We start from the raw sequence: 19,158 nt of genomic DNA on the forward strand, positions 1-19,158 counted from the left end.
AGTTCTAATCTCTTCTAACAACCTCTGTTTTGTTTCGAATGCAAACATCATGAACTCCAAATGCTCAGTCCACAAACGGTCCAAAGTACAAAAGTAGTGCCAGTCCATAAATCTAAAACTAACATAATCCAACGAGCAGTACCAAACTCCAAAATAGATGCTCAAGAAATAAAATTCCAGTAACAAGCAGAGGGATTTGATGATTTGCTAGACAATGAAAAATAGCAATAGCATGAAGATTAATTCCACAAAACTAGACATAAGCATCACTAGTTCACCTTCAAGCACAAGGAAATCAAAGAGTATTCCTGATCCATGAGAAAAAAAAAAGTACCCCAAAAGGAGCCCAGTGAAATTCGTCTTGTGGCCAGTGATATTAGCTAATTAAGGTAATCAGAAACAAAAATAATAGCAATCTTCCATAATAACGTCTACATGAGCACATCAGCAGTTCCAAACTCCAAACATGCATGCTCCAGAATCAATTCCGGTAACATGACGAGGAATTTGCAAGACAATGCAAATAGTTACTACAACACAAAGATTAGTTCCCCAAAATTAGACATAAATTAATTAAAACAAACACAAGTTCAGCACAAGGCAACCAAAGACAACATAGGAGAGATCACATATTCACATGATACAAAAGCATTACTAGTGTATTCGAATCCATGAAACAGAAGTTCCTCAAAAGCGGCCCCACCTAATTCTTCTTACAGTCACTAAATCCCCAACATCCATTTCCCATCATTGATGCACTACAGCTAGTAGATAAATAGATCAAACTAATATTACTACTAGCACAATAGCACCAGGTGCAGCCTAAGAGGAAGTGAACTTGGTGACGGCCTTGGTGCCCTCGGAGACGGCGTGCTTGGCAAGCTCGCCGGGGAGGACGAGGCGGACGGCGGTCTGGATCTCCCGGGAGGTGATGGTGGGCTTCTTGTTGTAGCGGGCGAGCTTGGCGGACTCTCCGGCGAGCTTCTCGAAGATGTCGTTGATGAAGGAGTTCATGATAGACATGGCCTTGGAGGAGATGCCGATGTCGGGGTGGACCTGCTTGAGCACCTTGAAGATGTAGATCTTGTAAGTCTCCACGCTCTTCTTCCCCTTCTTCCGCCCGGCCTTCTTCCCCTCGCCGCTGCCCTTCTCGCCCTTGCCGGCGGGGAGACGCTTCTCCGCCTTGGGCTTCTTCCCCGCCGGGGCCTTCTCGGCCTTCTCCGCCGCGGGCTCCTCCTCCGCGGGCTTCTTCGCGGCCGGCTTCTTCTCCGCCTTGGGCGCCATGGATGCTGCTCTCTTCTTCTCGGGGAGGGGAAGCGGTGTGGATTTTGCTGCGTGTGTTTGCAAGACTGCGATGTGGGGAAGAGAAGGGGGACGGGGGCGACGACTTTATAGCGAACTTGAGGTGGGCGCTGATTGGTGGAGTGGTTTCCCCACGGATCGATACCGTGGACGAACGTGTGACGTTCGATGCTGTTTCCGTAAACGGCTGCGATGCATTTCGGTGCGGATCGCTGACGTGGCGAAAATGTAGGCGGGAACGGGGAGAACTGGGTTTGGCTTCCGGCGCGTGGTGGTTAGGCTATCTCCAACAATGAAACCCAAAATATAAGACCCATTTCACGTTTGTATAGCGCTACAGTCAAAGAGTTCAATATCTATTTTTGGTCTTCTCCAACAATAAGATATAAAAGAGAAACCTTACTGCAAATAGGTCTTCAGGAGAGAGGATACTCAGATTTAGGTTATGCCTCTTATAGCACGTAAAATGGGTCTTCTGTATAGGTACTCTGTTGGAGGCTGAAATAATACTATCGGAGACCCATTTTGGGTTTAGGTGCTCTTATGTGTCACTTGTTGGAGACAGTCTTGCCCATTATTTAGAAGCCAAATCATTATCACTTTTGTCTATAACTACCTTTAAAAAACTATGCAAAAATATAAGAAATGAAATGTTCGTTCAAGAAAAAAAAAAGATAAGGAGGAGTAAAGTCTAGAGTGAGTAACGGCCTTCCCAAGATTAATAAGTCAATTTTATCTGTTTAGACAAAACGAATTTGTATATAAAACTGAAGATCTAACCAAACATTTGGTAAGTAAATCACCAGGACCCATCGCCATATTTGTAAATGGAAAAAATTTGTGAATAAAACTTTTATATACGTATTCTTAGTGATCTAACGGCTTGTTTGGTAACTCGAGGGAAGGGGATTGGGAGTTTACACGAGGGAATTGATAATGAGATTAAGATGGAAATTTAATTTTTAATCTCAATATCTTGTTTGGTAGAGGTGATGGAAATTGATAGGGAGTTTAGTTGGAGATTAAGTCATTAATAAAAACGGATGGCTGAGATTTGCTTAGAAAAAGTAAAGGAGGAATTCCCTCCCAATTACCTGCCCCTACCCAGATATTGAAAAGGAGGGAGTTCCTTCCTCAATTCACCATCCCTATCCCACTAAAATTCCCATGTCTCCCAACCAAACAAATCACTTAGAGCATGCCCAACAATCACCCAATATTTGATTCTAAAAAATCTGAATTAGGAATACCAAAATAAAAATTGGGCCCAACAATGACCCCCTCCTCCAAGAGAAGCCCAAAAATCAATTCCCTATCATTTGTTAGTTTGCCACATAAGCAAGGTGGGGCCCAGTTCGGTACTTGCGCACGTCTTCTCCCTCCCGCACCAGCGCCGATCGACTTCTTCCTCCCCACACTTGCGCCGCCGTGACCTAGCGCCATCATCACCAGCCAGCCAACCAGTGTCCTAATTGCTGCGATTTGTTAAAAAACGGAACACCAAGGAGATGTCGTAGCAATTCGTGTCATCAAGGAGGTAATCCTTAGCAAATCCCATTTATCTCTTGTGCCGTAGTCAATCTCTATGTCAGTATTTTGATGTGGATATATATTGTTGGAAAATATTAAGTTTGATCTGATAATTAATTTTGCAGATTGATTATTGTTCTATTCCTGCCATCAGTTCCCTCCATTGCACTTCATCCCTGTGGTAAACGCTCCAACACCGTGGCAAACAAAAAGAGGAGATGAGTCGTCGAAGCACCCTCCTCCAAATGCTATTGGATGAGTTTTCATCGGATGGTGACGAAGAATTTATTTCTTCGGCGGTTGATATAGTGCACGGTGAGTTCGACGATGATGAAGTTCCAAAGCGTGTTGGGTCTGTTATAGGTCATGCAGTAATTAATCGGGGAACCTTGTTAGCATGTACTTGAGGAAAAAAAAGCAGACTTGTATACTTTCGGTTTCAGACTTTCAGAGCATAGCAAAAATTCAGAGAAAATAGTTTTTCAATATTTCAGAGTACATACTATCTATGATGGCATCAGAGAAGGGAGCTAAAGAAGAATAAATGTCAGCAACAGTGAGTGATTAGGCGCATACATACTGAAATTGCATCTTTCAGACACTATTTTCAATATTTGGTACAAGCATGTGGTTGTTCATCTGCTAATCTAAAAAGTGAGGCATACTAAATGCAGATGATCACTTCAATTAAGCAGCTGTTGACTTAGAGCTAAGAACTGTATAAGTTATTATAATCCTACTAAACTTATGCTGTTGTACTTATAATTCTGCAGTTGCAGCTTTCATGAAACTGAAAGTCTGATTGGCAAAAGCAGGTGGTTCTTTTATCTTGAAAAATAGACTATGGACTGCATCTTGTTGCATTATCTGTCAAATTATCTAACAACATTATCTTAATGCAAAAATTCAGAGCATATTTCAAAGATGCTGTGATGAGAGAAAAATATTTCAAACTTTCAGAGCATATTTCAGACTTTGGGAGTACATTTGACATAGCAAAAATATTTGACACAGCATATTTCAGACTTTTAGAGCATACCACACATTTAGAGCATATCCTTCATTACTAAATATTCTGAAACCTGATTTCCTATAAGTGTTCAGACTTTCAAATTTAGAGCATATCCTGCATATTTCAGACTTCCATTCGATACGGTACAAATTTCAGACTTTCTGACATTTTCCTCTTAAGTGTTCTGAATCCTGAATTCCTAAATTCTAGCCAGGGAAGTCAGTCATAGAATGGACATCAGATCAGGCTGCAACACTCTGAAAATTAATCTAAACATCGAACGAATCAGGGACAGCCTTACCGAAATTGCTCATATGGAGGAATTCTTCATCACACATAGAATAAGCTGTGGAGAAATCGACGCCAGGAGCTTCGTATGAGAGGGGATTCAGTGTCTCCCATGGAGCATGTCCCTCCATGGACTCTCTCGCCTGCATACTGGAGTAGGGAGGTTGAGGAAGACGACGGCGAGGCAGCGGTGCGGGGCGCAGAGGGCCGTCGGCCCCAAATCGAGGAGGCGGTGGGGCTTGCGCCGGCAGCGGTGGTCGACGTGCAGGCACCCCCTGGAACAACGCCGACGCCGACGCCTGCGAGGAAGAGGATGGCGGTTGCATCGCCGCCTGGAGCAACGCCGGCGCCTGCGCCTGAGAGGAGGGGTATGGCCGCTACATCGCTGCCTGGAGCAACATCGACGCCAACCCCTGTGACTGAGAGGAAGGGGATGACCGCTGCATCTCCGCGTGGAACTCCGTCGACGACGCCTGCGAGGAAGGGGTTGGCCGTTGCTTCGCCGCCTGGAAAGCCGCCGCCGACGCCTGGGAGGAAGAGGAATTTTGTTGCTGGCAAGTAGGGCGAGAAAAGGAGCGTGGGAACATTTTCCCCCTACGCGCGCGAAGCAGCGACCACCGCGATTGGGAAGAAAAAGTGGTTCCCTGCAAATGAGTAACAAGATATACGGATATGGGAACCTGCATTATTGGGAGGTAGGTTAGGGAATCCGTTGGATGAGAATTTTGGTTAAAATTTCTTTAATTCGAGGATAGGGAATAGAATAAGTAATCTGTTGGGCATGCTCTTAATAGCCTCATCCCTCTAAACTCCCAATCCCTCCTAAAAAACCAAACGGGCCGTAAAAGCAAAGGTGAAAAAAAAACTTTAATGAAAAAGCTCTAAAATCAACTCCAAATTTAAGGTCGAAAATTTAAATTTTGGCTGATAAGTACTTCCTCCATTTTTTTTTGAGAATTACACGGTACAACACAGACACTCACAACGCACGCACACTCACCCCTATGAGCATCTTCGAAGACGAGCCGGTAATAAATCCTGGAGAGATTGATGAAGTCACCACAGGTGCCTCGCTGTCGACGGGTACGTCGCCTACCACTGAAAGCACAACGCCGTTAAATCCTGGAAAATTCGCTTCCACGGGGAGTCGAACCCAGTACCTCAGGTGCTACTGAGGCTCTTGTAACCACTAGGCTACATGCCCTTTTACGTACTCTCTCCATATTTTAATGTATAGCGCCGTTGACTTTTTAACCAACGTACGTTTGGCCACTCGTCTTATTCAAAAATTTTATGCAAATATAAAAATACTTATGTCATGCTTAAAAAACATTTGATGATAAATCAAGTAACAATAAAATAAATTATAATTACATAAATTTTTTGAATAAGACGAAAGGTCAAACGTTTGTCAAAAAGTCAACGGCGTCATACATTAAAATACGGAGGGAGTATAAGCATAAGCGAAAGATGAGGCCGATCGTCTCAAAGCACCGAATAAATCATCAGCAATCAACAGCAGTCAGCTACTCAGCTCGCAGAAGCATCACTGCATCAGCACAGCCTGGTAGAAATATACTATAGAGTTGAAGCTTTTCTAAAACTTCAGAAAATACGTTCTATAACATCCGGCAACTTTTCATTGACAGACAATACAGCAGAACGAGTGCAAATCAATGGGCAATAAAACTAAATAGACGGCACAATAGAATCCAAAACAGGAACAATTCATAAATCATATAGGCACGTATCTACACCATCTTCTACGCTGCTGCTAGCTTTGAGAGTCCATCTACAGCATCACTGCATGTATACGAATCCTGATACAGTGATACTAGTGTCATCCAAGATAAATCTCTCTGTTAGAAGAATCCCAGAACATTTTCTCCCATATGCTTTCTCCTTGCCTCTTTCATGAATCATGATCCACGGTACCGGCAGAAGTAGTGAGGGCGATGTAGGCATGTAGCCAGACTGCAAACAGCACAACAATAAAGGGATGGGAAAAAGCTTGGTCAGCTTTTTATCGAGCTTTCTTCAAAATTATTTTCCTATAATTTCTTGTTAATGAGCCGAGCCAAAATAAAAACACATTTCATTCAAAATTGACTAGTTTTCATTTTAAAAGAATAATCACATCAATCAGAGCAATTTTGAACCAGGCCAGCTAAACGAGTTTTTTTTCAGCCCTTTGAAAATAATGAAGTACCCTGAAAAATCTTGCTAAAAGATAGAAGCATCTTAACTAAGTGATATTTCCAGATATGTTATTGATAGTTGTATGAACTAACCTGGTGTGTAGGGAAAGAGACCTGTGGTCCAGGACTCAATTTCTTGACTTTAACATCAGAACGGAAGCTGATGACGCCCCATTTGTTCAGTCTACCATCAAACTCAAGGATTATTTCACCAGACTTGTGATCATCAACAAACCATATTCGCCTATGTGACCTGCAATCAGAAACGCAACAATATTAGTTACAGCGGCGTTTCTGTCAAGTTATGATGACCATTGTTTTATACATCTAGAGATTAAAAATGAGTAAGGGGGTATACGCTCAAAGAAGACACAATGCGATATATACCAACTTGATGGGTAACCTTTGACAACAGCCTGAATCCCGATCATAATTTGCTTCTACTACGATTCTCTGGTACACAATGAGAGTTCAGTTTTCCTTTCCCTGGTACAGAATAGTACATTAAATTGTCAAGATGAGTAAGTTTCACAAAAAAAAAAAGAAGAAAAGAATGGATAGCGTGTGCCATGCAGAATCTGAAGGGGATGTTATGCTCGTACAGCTTAGGTCTTGAGGAAACAGAATTTCCTGGAAATATATCCTGTGGCACTATCTCATTGAAGCATGAAATCTTGTAGCCTAAAATCAGCACTAACAACACCGCCAACAACAATATCAGCCTCTAGTCCCAAGCAAGTTTGGGTAGATCAACATTAGCGGTATTAGCCATAAGATCAAGCATCAAAATGATTCTGTTACACTGGCTCAGAAACCCCAAGCACGTTATGACACTGTTGAAAATTTTAAATGGTGTTAGATGTGTCTATGTAACTAGATCAAAATAAATCCCTTAAAATTGTGTAATCTCCTTTTTTATATTTTCAGACAAGGCTATGTAAAATTGCAAAGTTGGAAATAATTGTTGTCTTAGCAATGTTGAATGTAAAGTCCAAACAGTTGATAATGAATTTTTAAGCTTGGAATCTATAGAACTTTTACCAAGACGAATGTGTCTTAATAACACTATTTCAGTCTTAACAGGAAACATCAATAGTAAGATGGCATGAAATAAGAAAAAAAAACATTCATTAACAAAAAACACTTTTTCTTGAAGTAAAGAATGTAAAGCAGTAAAGGTACTGTCAAATTAAAATCTGATAGCTCAAATGTACAAATGGTACAATACTATCTGCAAGATTGTGGACAACATACATTTGGTAGAAAAGTAATTGTCTTAAATTGCTTACTTGTTATGTGTAGAATCCATGAGCTCATATACAGAAATTTGTATGTATTGTTTTGTCCCTCTGAAGCAACTGAAGTCATAATGTAGCTACAGTTCAGGGAACTATTTGATGGATCCTGTTCTAGATGAATGATAGCAACTTATGCCATTAGATGAGAGCCTGAAATGCACTGCCCTAGACATCAGGTGGTCAGCAGCAATGCCTGCCCCTTGCTGACCATCAGAGAAATTCCTGAGAGAAGAGCTCTATACGTATCCCAGTTTGGTTGCACCCCACTTCTAATCATATTAGTGTATATTCCCAAAGCCTTATCAGATTCACCATGAACATTGCACCACCGTATAAAAATGTTGTATGCTACAACATCAGGTTTTAATCCTTTGTAGAGCATTTCATTCCAAAGCTCAAATGCTTTGTTTATATCACCCATCTTACAGAGCTCATGTATTATTGTAGAATAGCTGATGCAATCTGGAGAGAAACCACTTTCAGTGATCTTGCTCATAAGGTCAATTGCCTCTTGGATCTTTCCAGCCTTGCAGAGGCCCTTGATCAATATGTTAAATGACACTATGCTAGCTAGATGGCCTTGAAGCATGGCTGAATGGAGATCTTTGGCCTTTTCCATGTCCCCTTCAGTTGCAAAATAATCAAGAAAACAATTATAGGTAAATTTATTTGGAAGAACATTCCCAGCTAACATCTCTTTACAGAGGAGCTCTGCACTGCCCAAATACCCTGACTTGCAGAGATTATTTATCAAGACTGTATGTGTTACAGTGTTTGGAGAGTAGCCATCAACAACCATCTGATCCCAGCAGTTTAAAGCTTGGATCATATTTTCTTCCTTTGACAGTGCATCAATCATGCATGTGTAGAATATATCATCTGGCTTGACACCTTGTTCTTTCATCTCCCTAAATAGCACACATGATTTTTCCTTATCATGCTGTTTCAGAGCAGCATACACGATTATGGTAAAACTGACAAGATCAAGCTTGACTCCTCGCACTGCCATCTCATCCCAAAGATGGTATGTTTCAGTGAACCTTCCTTCTCTAAAGAATCCATACAGAAGCGCTGTCAGGCTAAAGTTGTTTAGCACAGCATAGCTATTTTCTAGATCAGCAACAAATTCATTTGCTTTTGACACTCCACTGGTCAAGCAAAGTCCACTTATTAATGATCTATAAGTGTAATTATCAGGTTTGAGCCCCATTTCCACCATTTGATCATATAACTGGAATGCCTTTCTTATATTTCCAACAAGGCAATACCCTTCTATCATAACATTAAAGGTCACTTCATTTGGTATTACATTGCTGTCAATCATTTTATCAAACAGCCTAGCAGCTTCATCCATTTTTTTATCTTTGCAGAAACCATTGAGAAGTGCTGTGAAAGTATAATTATTCCATGCGATGCCCCTCTCAGCCATCTCCCTGTGGAGTTCCATGGCACTAGACAGATCTCCATTCCTACATAAACCAGCTATTAGGGGAGAATATGATGCTGCAGTTGGTGTCAATCCCTCCTTAACCATACCACTCAAAAGTCCCCTTGCCCGATCCAAAGAACCCTGTTTACAGTAACCATTGATTAAGGAATTGTATGGATAAACTGTCACTTTGATACCCTTATCCCTCATCTTATCGAACAAACAAAGTGCATCTTCTATCATCCCTCTCTTGCACAGGGCATGTATCAATATAGCATAAGTCACCTCATTTGGCTCCAGACCCCTGCCCGCCATCTCTTTAAAGAGCCTATCTGCATCGTCAAACCTTTCATTCTTGCACAGTTTGTCAATCAATGCATTGTATGCAAACACATTTGGTACCATGCCCAAATCACCCAATTTACAAGCTAAACTGAATGCCTCCTCAACCAGCTCCTTCTTGCGTAGCTCGTCAATCATAAATGAGCAATTAGCCTCTGATGGCACAAAACCAAGCCTGATCATGTCATGTGTTATCCTCAGTGCCATTTCCAGCTCTTCCATCCGACAAAAACCATAGACCAGAGTACGGTATGTCACTTCATCGGCTGTCACTCCTATGTTCACCATGACATTCTTCACCTCCACAGCCTCCTGAACGCGCATATTCTTGCATAAGCCATACATCAATACATTGTAAGGCACAGCGCTGGCCTTGACCCCCTCGCTTTCCATCCTTACCACCAACCCTCTCGCACCATCCAGATTCCTGGACTCGCAATAAGCTCGAATGCCTGCCGTGTAAACATACTCATCCAGATGAACACCGGACTGGAGCATTTTATCAAACAGGTCCCGGGCAAGAGCGAACTGCCGAATCTTGACAAGAGAGAACAATATCTGAGAAGCGGTATATTGGTTAACAGTAATCCCCGATGAAAGGGAGAGGCCAAGAACGGCGGCGGCGTCGCGGGCGCGGCGGAGGCGGAGGTAAGACGAGGCGAGCAGCGCGGCGGCGGTGGAGGCCGCGCCTGGCGGGAAGGCCGAGAGGGAGGAAGCGTGGGAGAGAGACGAGAATGAGGAGGAAGCAGACGGAGCGGAGGACGCGAGGGAGAGGAGGAGGGAGGCGGCGTGCCGGGAGGAGAATGACGACGACGAGGAGGACGGCGAGGAGGACAGGAAGGAGAGGGCAAGGAGAGACAGTGACACCGGGGAGACGAGGTGGGGCGGCAGCAGGAGGAGGAAGCGGCGGGAGAGATCGGGGCGAGATAGCGACGGCGGGAGGAGGAGGAGGGAGGAGACGTGGGCGGCGGCCAGGCGGCCGCGGAGCAGCGGGGCGGCGAGGGCGGACGGCCAGGTGGAAGGCGGGGTGTGGTGGAGGATGTCGGCGAGGAGCTTAACCATGCCGGCATGTGAGGTGATCGACGTGGAGTTGGGATCGCCGGCGATACGCCGGCGTGCCGGCGGAGGCATCGGAGGCGGTGGTGGTGAGGATCGCCGTCGCACAGGCCGGCCGCCGGTGTGTCGGGCGGGGGGCGACGGCGAGCGATTGAGATTTGACAGTGAAGATGAGCAAAATGCCTAGCAGTAGATGACTGCAGTAAGTGCAGAACGGCCGTTAGATCATGAATCAACGTCAGATAGGCTCACGAGCATCACTACCCAAAATACTCTGTGATTTCAATACCACGATTTTAGTATAGTTGTATTCCTCGCAAAAGAAAATAGTTTTATTGCTGTGGCTCTAACAGTATCCCTAATCAGAGCATGTCCAACGGATAACAAAAAAAACCATCCAAAATTATGTTTTTGGAATTCCTAATTAAAGTTTGAGGCGTGAATAGATTCCTCTCTAAAAGACATCTATTTCCCATCATTTCGTTTATGCTTATATTTATAAGCCATATTTTAAATTTTAAAACTTAATTTTATAGTTGATTTTGTGGTTTCTTCATCGAAGATTATTTTACAACATTTATTTTTGACTCGTTAAGGATAAGTATATAAAAGTTTAACCCATAATTTATTATTTAGTTGGTAATAAGCGGTTTAGATAAGAAAAAATGGAACTGTACAAATTGACTCTCGATACTACCAATGGAAATAGAAACATAAATCACTCCCCCATCCCTCCCACTTGATTCCTCGCTTACACGTCACTCTCTCCGCACTACCATCCCTCTACCATTTTGGGAACCATTGGTGTTGCTTTTAAGTTTGTAACAAAATAAAATGAAATTCAAATATATGAGATAACTTAAGGCACAACATAGGTTGGTACTTTGGTATACTCTATTCCAATGTTCTAATCTGTAAGTGTTGAAGGTATGTCATGAGGGCCTTCGGCCGACCTACCGAAACCACCCAAAACATCGAGGATTGGCTAAGTCCCAGACATGTGCCACTAGTGAAGCCAAGGGCCAAAGTCCTTGGGCGAAGCAGAATGACAAAGAACCAAGGAGGTTTTGCCATCAAGACTGGCGCGAAGCCACAGAATGGAGACCGAAGGGTTCACCTCCAAGCTCATCGGTCAACTAGAGAGTCACCACGGGCGAAGGTTGTAGGGCGAAGCACAAGGCCATCGCCCCGAAGTAGTAGATACCTTCGGCTAAGGACATAGGAGGCCCAGCGGCCTATAGAGGCCCTTCGACAGCTAATGGGCCGGCCCAAGGGAGTTGTCTCAAGGCCCATAAATGCAAAAGACACTGTATACACATTGTAATGTCCCTACGGTAAGGGTAACTATGCAAATTCCCATGTACTAACCAAATCCTAGAGGGTACAAGCCTGTACTAGGATTATAAATAGCCTCCTAGGGCCATGTAACGGGGAGATCCCAAAAACTTTTATCAATTAATACATTGCTTTACTATTCCAACCACTCACTGAGTTTACCACGTCTTTCAACGTGAAGCAGTTGTCATTCGAGAACAATGATCAATGACATGGTATCCCCAAATACATTAGTGGATATACTCCCTCCATTTCAAAATGTATGACACCGTTGATTTTTTCACATAGTGTTTAACCATCTATCTTATTAAAAAAGCTATATATATTATTTATTTTGTTGTTACTTGTTTTACCATCAAAGAAACTATAACCTTAACCTATACTTTTACGTATTTATATTAGTTTTTTTAATAAGATAACGTAGATACGTGTTAGAAAAGATAGATGGAATTAACATATGAGATAATCTAGTGCGAGGAAACTATAAGAATATATAGTTAGTGAAGAATTGAAGCTATTCTGGTGTACTTGTGAATGTCTCCAATATTGATATCTTAGTACCCACGGTTATGCAAACACATATTTTTTAAATAGAATCTAGTATGATCAAAGGTAAAGGTAAAATTAACCCCTAACTTTTTATCCCAGTTGAATTTACCCTTTGTCGACGGGGGAAACCCGTAGACCGGATGATAAGGGTATTGGGATACGTTGGTATGAGAATCTACACGATTCGACATCAAGCAAACAAAAAACAAGGATTATACTGGTTCATGCCCCTCGCAAGATAATAGTCCTATTCCAGTTTATATGAGATTGATATGGAAAAACACAGAGTACAATAGAGAACAACTGATTATGAGATTACCGATGAAATCCTTGTTGAGATTAGCTCGACGAGATCTATCGGCGAATAGGCTTCAAGTCCTCCGAGATTATGGTGGTGGTGTCTTGTGCTTATGACTCAAAACCTTGGACCCCTTAAGGGTATGTATTTATACCATGAATCCCCTGGAACTCGGAGACCTAGGACCTTGCACGATATAGTATATTCCTAATCCTTTCCGAGTAGATCTTTGTTATGTACTTGCCTGCGAGGATTATTTCCATAATCTCTTATCGATTTCCTTATTGCATATGGAGCTTTACCATACACACGAAGGTACGGTGTATCCATAAATTACATGAGTAGTAGGATAGAGGGTATACCTTACCCATATAGGGCGCATTGAAATCTATTGTATATATCATCCAAAAACACACTACTTAGATTTGCTATAATTAAAGGAATAACTATTAAACTCTCTATCGTCTATGTGCAAAACAAATTTTGTCATGAATAATACCTCACACAACAAAATATTGAATACATGATAATCTCATATAGATAATTCTAAATTATGTTTTCCTTTCATGCTGATGCCAAAATGGACTTTTCATAACTATTAAATGGCCAATTAAAGAAAAGAATATGGAAAGAGACCAAAAATCAAAATCCACAATTATACCATGGAGAACATCTGAATCTGCCACTTCTCACGCCGATTCAGAGTGCTTACCTTTTCCAGTTCGAAGGCTCATTTGCCACCAATGAGTTTGATTCTCTATGGAAATCCCCGACTGAACCAAAAATAAAATTCTTTGGTTGGCTAGTTCTCCGTCAAAAAACTTGACTGCCCAAAATCTGCTCCGCAGGCATTGGCCTTGCAATTGGATATGTTGCCTTTGTGGTTGTGCCTTTGAAGATACAAATCATTTGTTCAGTGATTGTGTGTTTGTCAGACAAGTGTGGACCCTAATTTGTCAATTCCAAAACTTGACTTCGGTCGGAATAAATCATGTCCTGGATGTGTCAACATGGTGGTCAGGAACCAAATTTGCAGGCTCTAAGAAGGATGTGCAGCTGGTCAGGGAAACTCTTCTAACTACTTGGTGGAATATTTGGTTGGAAAGAAATAGAAGAATTTTCCAAAACTCTTCCTGTTCAGAGATTGAAGTAGCTTATTTTATCAAGCAAGCTATTGATATGCGCTGCTTGGCCTTTAAACCCCCATAAATTTTTTTAGCTTTTCCTGCAGCTGTATTTCTCTTTCCATTCCTTGGCTTGTAACCTCTGAACCTCTGTGCTACTTTGTAATTTCTCTCTCCTAATGTTAAATTCCAGCAGATCTCCTGCCGTCGTTCTCCTAAAAAAAAATAATTATACCATGGAAAGAAAAAAACTGAAGGACACGTTAGGGATCGACTCAAATATCAGGGGAGTGCAAGGGATTTTCTCTTGTTATTAGAGTAATTTTAGTGGCGCATGGCATAAACGAATGTGAAGGCAATTATCTTGGTTGCAGCATCGAGATAAGAGATCAACACGAGCAGCTGAAGCGACAACGACTACTGAAATTTTTACATTTTGGTCCTTTTTGAAAACTTATTTTATAAATAGACCCCTGGAAAAACTTAAACCGGAAATGGTCCTTTTCGGGGCGCCAGAGTCGCTGGCGCCGTACCCCAACATGGCGGCGCCAGCCACACTGGCGCCGTGCCCGTGCCACCGTGGCACTAGGGCTGTCGTGGAGGTGCTGACTGGGCAGAATGGGGGCGCCAGCCACACTGGCGCCGCCCCTCATACCACGGCGCCAGCATGGCTGGCGCGCCCCTCCTCTGTTGGCCGACCCCTTAAACCCCGTGGGCCCCACCACCTATCTCCTCCCCACTCCCATTTTCGCCCAAGCACCAGCCCGAGCTGAGCAGCAGCAGCTCTCCCCCTCTCTCTCCTCCTCACCTCCCCACCTCAAATCCACTCCATTTGAACTCGTTTTTCGCGGGATTTTTCGTGGAAATCGAAGAGAAAGGTAGACTCCTTCATTCACCCCTCTTTTTTTTCGTTTTTATTGGTTGAATTTGTAGATCGGTGGGTAACCCTAGAACCCCTTTTTTACCCAAATTTGTGATTTTTAGCATTTATTCTTAGGATTGGCTTGTTGTAGTGCTACATGTTTGCAATGTATTCATTGGTGTCACGATTTTTTTTAACCATATATGTGGTAATGTTAATTTTTGGATGGTTTGGTTGGATGGATGGATGAAAAATTATGGTTGAGGCATGAAAGTAATTTTAATTTGATGGACTTGATGCTATAGTCTATAGGTTAAACTTTTAACCATTAATTGTATGAAGGTGAGAAAATTTTGGTTGCATTATATAAATTGATTATAGTTAACTAGAACTAGGTTGGGTTGTATGACGGAGTATTTGTAATATTTCGATGTGTAATGCACTAGTAAACTTGTTGATAGTTGTAGGTGGATTAAATATTTTTTTGGAGTAGTAGCTTTGGGACAATTTAAGTTATGCATTGGTTATAATATGTCGGTTTGGACTACGTTTAGGAATGAAGATTTAATTTTTGTTGCAAAGTTACATTTGATTTTTTGGTGTAGATGGATAGACTTGTTCATGTTTACTACGGTGGTAGAGTGGTGGAACCTTATGTTGGTGCACATGTTGAGTTTGAGGATGTCATTGAAGACCATTTTGTTTCCCACCCACCCAACTCTAGATGAACTAAGGTCACGAGTGAAAGAAGTTCTTGGATGGACCGAGGATAATGTGGAGATTCGTTTTTATGGGAGATACGATGTTGGTCAAGGGCATAAGTATATATTAAATGTGATAGGTCAGTTGGAATGGGAAGTTTACTTTGATTTGGTAAAAGAGTCTCAGTTTAGATCTATAGAGGTGTTTGCATCAAAGTTAGTTCGTACCGTAGAAAATTTGGATCTAAACAAATCTCCTTCTTATCATTACGTTGAGAAGAATTTTGTGACATATTATTCTTGTCGTGGAGGGGGTGCAAGTAAGACTGAGTTGGTACGAGAAGACTTGGAGGGGGAAGGAGAGAAGAAGAGACCTTTGCTTGGAAATGATTTATGGGAGGCAGGACCATCAACGAGACATTGCGGTACTGATGATGTGGATGCAGCGAGGGAGATGAAAAGGGAGTTAGTACAAGAGGGGCTTGATCTAAGTGAACATTTGTCGGCGAGTGTTCATTGGTCGTTGTACGGAGTTAGCCCTGAATACCCGACAGAAGTAGCAGGCCAATATGTGAATCCAGATGATTACTTTGATGTCGAATTGAGTGGTGGTCACGATTCTGTCTCAGTAGAAGTCAATAGAGATGATGTTGACGAGGAGGCAAGTGTTGAGCAATATGATGTTGAATTTGCTGAAGACTCTGATGATGACCGTCCATTCCCTCCACTTACTAATAATGACAAGTTAGCATTAGAGGAATGTCGTGCGTTTGAGAAGGTGTTTGGGAGGAAGCCGGACATTCCTGAGTTTAGGGACCTAACACATGCCCATGGTGCACTACTAGATGGCGGCATCAACCTAGATCAGTTGCCAGAACCATTCCAGGTGGATGGTCTCAGAAAGGGTTTAGAGTTCCCATCCATGGTCGCATTGAAGATATGGCTCCAGGAGTACGCCATCGTGCACCATCGTCCATACCGTGTTGTCAATTCTGCCGCAAATAGGAGGTACACTGTTAAATGTGAAAACCTACGGTGCAAATGGAAGGTCCATGCAACTAAGAGGTCTAGTGGCACGTGGAGGATATCACGGGTAGGTAAGGAACATAGTTGTGCTACTGCCGAAGGTTCAGGGAGCCACCGGCAGCTGACATCAAAGTTCATAGCAAATAGGTTATGCAATGCCATAAAACTGCAACCTACACTCTCTGCTTCTGCGTTAGCTTTGTATATATTTGAGGTTTTCCAGTATAGGGTGAAGTATGGCAAGGCTTGGAGGGCACGAGAGGAGGCTATGAAGCTCATTTACGGTGAATGGGGTGAAGCGTATGTCCGTTTGCCTACTTTGCTGCAAGCCATTAAGCAGAGGAATCCCAGTATGGTCTACCACATCGATACTCATCCTGATAGGGTTGTCAACGTTAATGGAGTGACCAAGAAAATTTTTATGCGTGCATTCTGGTGCTTTGGTCCTTCCATTGAGGCTTTTAAGCATTGTGGGCCAGTACTAGCTATAGATGCAACCTTACTAACTGGGAAATACGGTGGTGCCTTGATGACTGCATTATCAGCTGATGCGGAGGACCAACTTGTACCTTTATCTTTTGCCTTGGTGGAGAAAGAGAATTCACGAGACTGGTGCTGGTTTATCGATCTTGTCCGACGGGTTGTGGTTGGGCCGCATAGGGAGGTTTGTATTATCTCAGATCAACATGCTGGTATAATGAATGCCATGACGACTCCTGTTCCAGGATTGCCACCGGTTCACCACCGATGGTGCATGAGGCACTTCAGTGCTAATTTCCACAAGGCCGGTGCGGACAAGCATCAGACAAAAGAGCTCCTAAGGATATGTCAGATTGACGAGAAGTGGATATTTGAGAGGGATGTTGAGGCACTAAGGCAGCGTATTCCCGAAGGTCCTCGTAAATGACTTGAAGATGAGTTGTTGGATAAAGATAAGTGGTCTCGTGCATATGATAGAAATGGCCGCCGGTGGGGTTACATGACAACCAACATGGCCGAACAGTTCAATAGCGTGCTAGTTGGTGTTCGTAAGCTTCCAGTGACAGCCATAGTATCATTTACGTTCATGAAGTGCAATGACTACTTTGTGAACAGACATGATGAAGCTTTGAAGCGAGTCCAGTTAGTGCAACGTTGGTCCACCAAGGTTGATATTAAGATGAAGGTGCAAAAAAGTAAGACGAACAAACACACTGCAAGGTGTTTCGATAAGCAGAAAAAGACATACGAGGTCACAGAGAGGGTGGTATAACGCGTGGTGGTGTTAGATTCGGTGCAAGAGCCTTCAAAGTTGAAGGTAAGGAGAACTCATGTTCTTGCCAAAGGCCATTGCTCTACCATATGCCTTGCTCACATCTTATCCACGTTTATCTTATTCATGCAATTGATGAGGAATCTCCCAACCGAATGCCGTATCAGTTCTCTTCAAGAGCCGTTGTGAACATATGGGCAAGTCACTTTGAGCCATACCTCGACCCCACACAGTGGCCACCGTACGATGGTGAAGAATTTGTTGCTGACCCAAATTTGAAGATTAAAACAAGAGGGAAGAGGATATCGAAACGATTCAAAAACGAAATGGACTCGGGTCTGGGTGGTTATGGAAGGAAACCACCTTCATGCGTTCAACTTGATGCTGCGCCGGTGCAAAATAGATGCTCGTTGTGTCACCAGGAGGGTCACAAGAAAACTAAGTGTCCTAAGCATCCACAAAAGAAGAAGTCCAAAAAACATATAAGTGTTAGGGAGGTAAATAGTTTGTTTTCCTACTCATGTTCTCGCATTCATTTTCTTTTAATATATGTCACATTGGTAACTAACGGTGAATTTATTACTTTTTCATGTAGGATGGTCGAGGAGGGACAACCGCCAACTTACCCAACCTTGGAGGCGTACTACGAGGCCCGTCATCGCGGGGCTGCGATCGAGGCGGGGAGGGTATGAATCGGCAATGATTCACTTGTGCATAAGTATCGGTAGCGTGTATTTGACATTATATTAACTAATTGATTTACAATTGCTAATGCATGTACTTCAACCGCTCCGAGTCAGAGCTCATGCCCCCCAGTGTTCGACGATAGGTATATCCCGTACCTAAGGGCGGCCGGGTTGCTCGGGGTGGCCTTGGTCGTGAGCAGAGGAATGCCAGTGTTCAACGCTCCTGCGTTGACAGCACTTGTGGACAGATGGAGGCCTGAGACACACAGCTTCCACCTCCCCAGTGGTGAGATGACCATCACTCTACAGGATGTGGCTATGATCTTGGCCCTCCCATTACGGGGGCATGCCGTGACGGGCAGGACAGAGACTCCTGGATGGCGTGCACAAGTGGAGCAGCTGTTTGGCATTCCACTGAACATTGAGCAGGGGCAAGGGGGGAAGAAGAAGCAGAATGGAATACCCCTGTCTTGGCTGAGTCAGAACTTCTCACATCTTGACGACGACGCTGAGCCATGGCGTGTTGAGTGTTATGCCCGTGCATACATCTTGCACTTGTTGGGAGGGGTTATGTTTCCTGATGCTGGGGGTGACATTGCTTCGGTGATATGGATTCCTTTGGTCGCCAACCTTGGTGATCTGGGCCGTTTCAGTTGGGGCTCAGCAGTGTTGGCGTGGACATATAGACTGCTCTGTGAGGCCTGTTGTCGTCAGGCACCATCATCCAACATGAGTGGTTGTGTGCTATTGATTCAGCTGTGGATGTGGTTAAGACTACCGGTTGGAAGGCCTAAGTGGAGGCAAAGCTTCACTCCTTGGCCCTACAATGAGCTAGACATGGAGAAGACAGTGGCCTACCTTTTTGAGAGT

The 19,158-nt window shown here is 43.2% G+C and overlaps 3 protein-coding genes across 6 annotated transcripts; 1 reads left to right on the forward strand and 2 right to left on the reverse strand.

Annotated features, from left to right (window-relative positions):
- Nucleotides 1-632: 632 nt before the first annotated feature.
- On the reverse strand, nt 633-1,359 carry LOC127785894 (histone H2B.6). The gene has a single exon (XM_052313245.1). The coding sequence runs from the start codon at nt 1,282-1,284 to the stop codon at nt 823-825; it is 462 nt and encodes a 153-aa protein (XP_052169205.1). The 5' UTR covers nt 1,285-1,359; the 3' UTR covers nt 633-822.
- A 2,885-nt stretch (nt 1,360-4,244) lies between these two features.
- Nucleotides 4,245-4,694, forward strand: LOC127784895 (uncharacterized). The gene has a single exon (XM_052312312.1). It carries the CDS (start codon nt 4,245-4,247, stop codon nt 4,692-4,694), a length of 450 nt encoding a protein of 149 aa, XP_052168272.1.
- Nucleotides 4,695-5,375: 681 nt separating this feature from the next.
- On the reverse strand, nt 5,376-10,619 carry LOC127760514 (putative pentatricopeptide repeat-containing protein At5g59900). Of its 4 annotated transcripts, none has more exons than XM_052284814.1 (5): nt 7,620-10,619; nt 6,933-7,163; nt 6,718-6,816; nt 6,424-6,583; nt 5,376-6,106 (listed from the first exon to the last, which is right to left on the reverse strand). In XM_052284814.1, exon 1 carries the CDS (start codon nt 10,528-10,530, stop codon nt 7,801-7,803), a length of 2,730 nt encoding a protein of 909 aa, XP_052140774.1. In that variant the 5' UTR covers nt 10,531-10,619; the 3' UTR covers nt 5,376-6,106; nt 6,424-6,583; nt 6,718-6,816; nt 6,933-7,163; nt 7,620-7,800. The 4 variants fall into 4 exon arrangements, with proteins under 4 accessions (XP_052140774.1, XP_052140753.1, XP_052140768.1 ...); XM_052284793.1 differs by having other exon boundaries at nt 5,379-6,106; nt 6,689-6,816; XM_052284808.1 differs by having other exon boundaries at nt 5,380-6,106; nt 6,689-6,816; nt 6,933-7,023.
- Nucleotides 10,620-19,158: the final 8,539 nt, after the last annotated feature.

Source organism: Oryza glaberrima, chromosome 1, assembly GCF_000147395.1.
Source record: "Oryza glaberrima chromosome 1, OglaRS2, whole genome shotgun sequence".
Classification (NCBI taxonomy): Eukaryota; Viridiplantae; Streptophyta; class Magnoliopsida; order Poales; family Poaceae; genus Oryza; species Oryza glaberrima.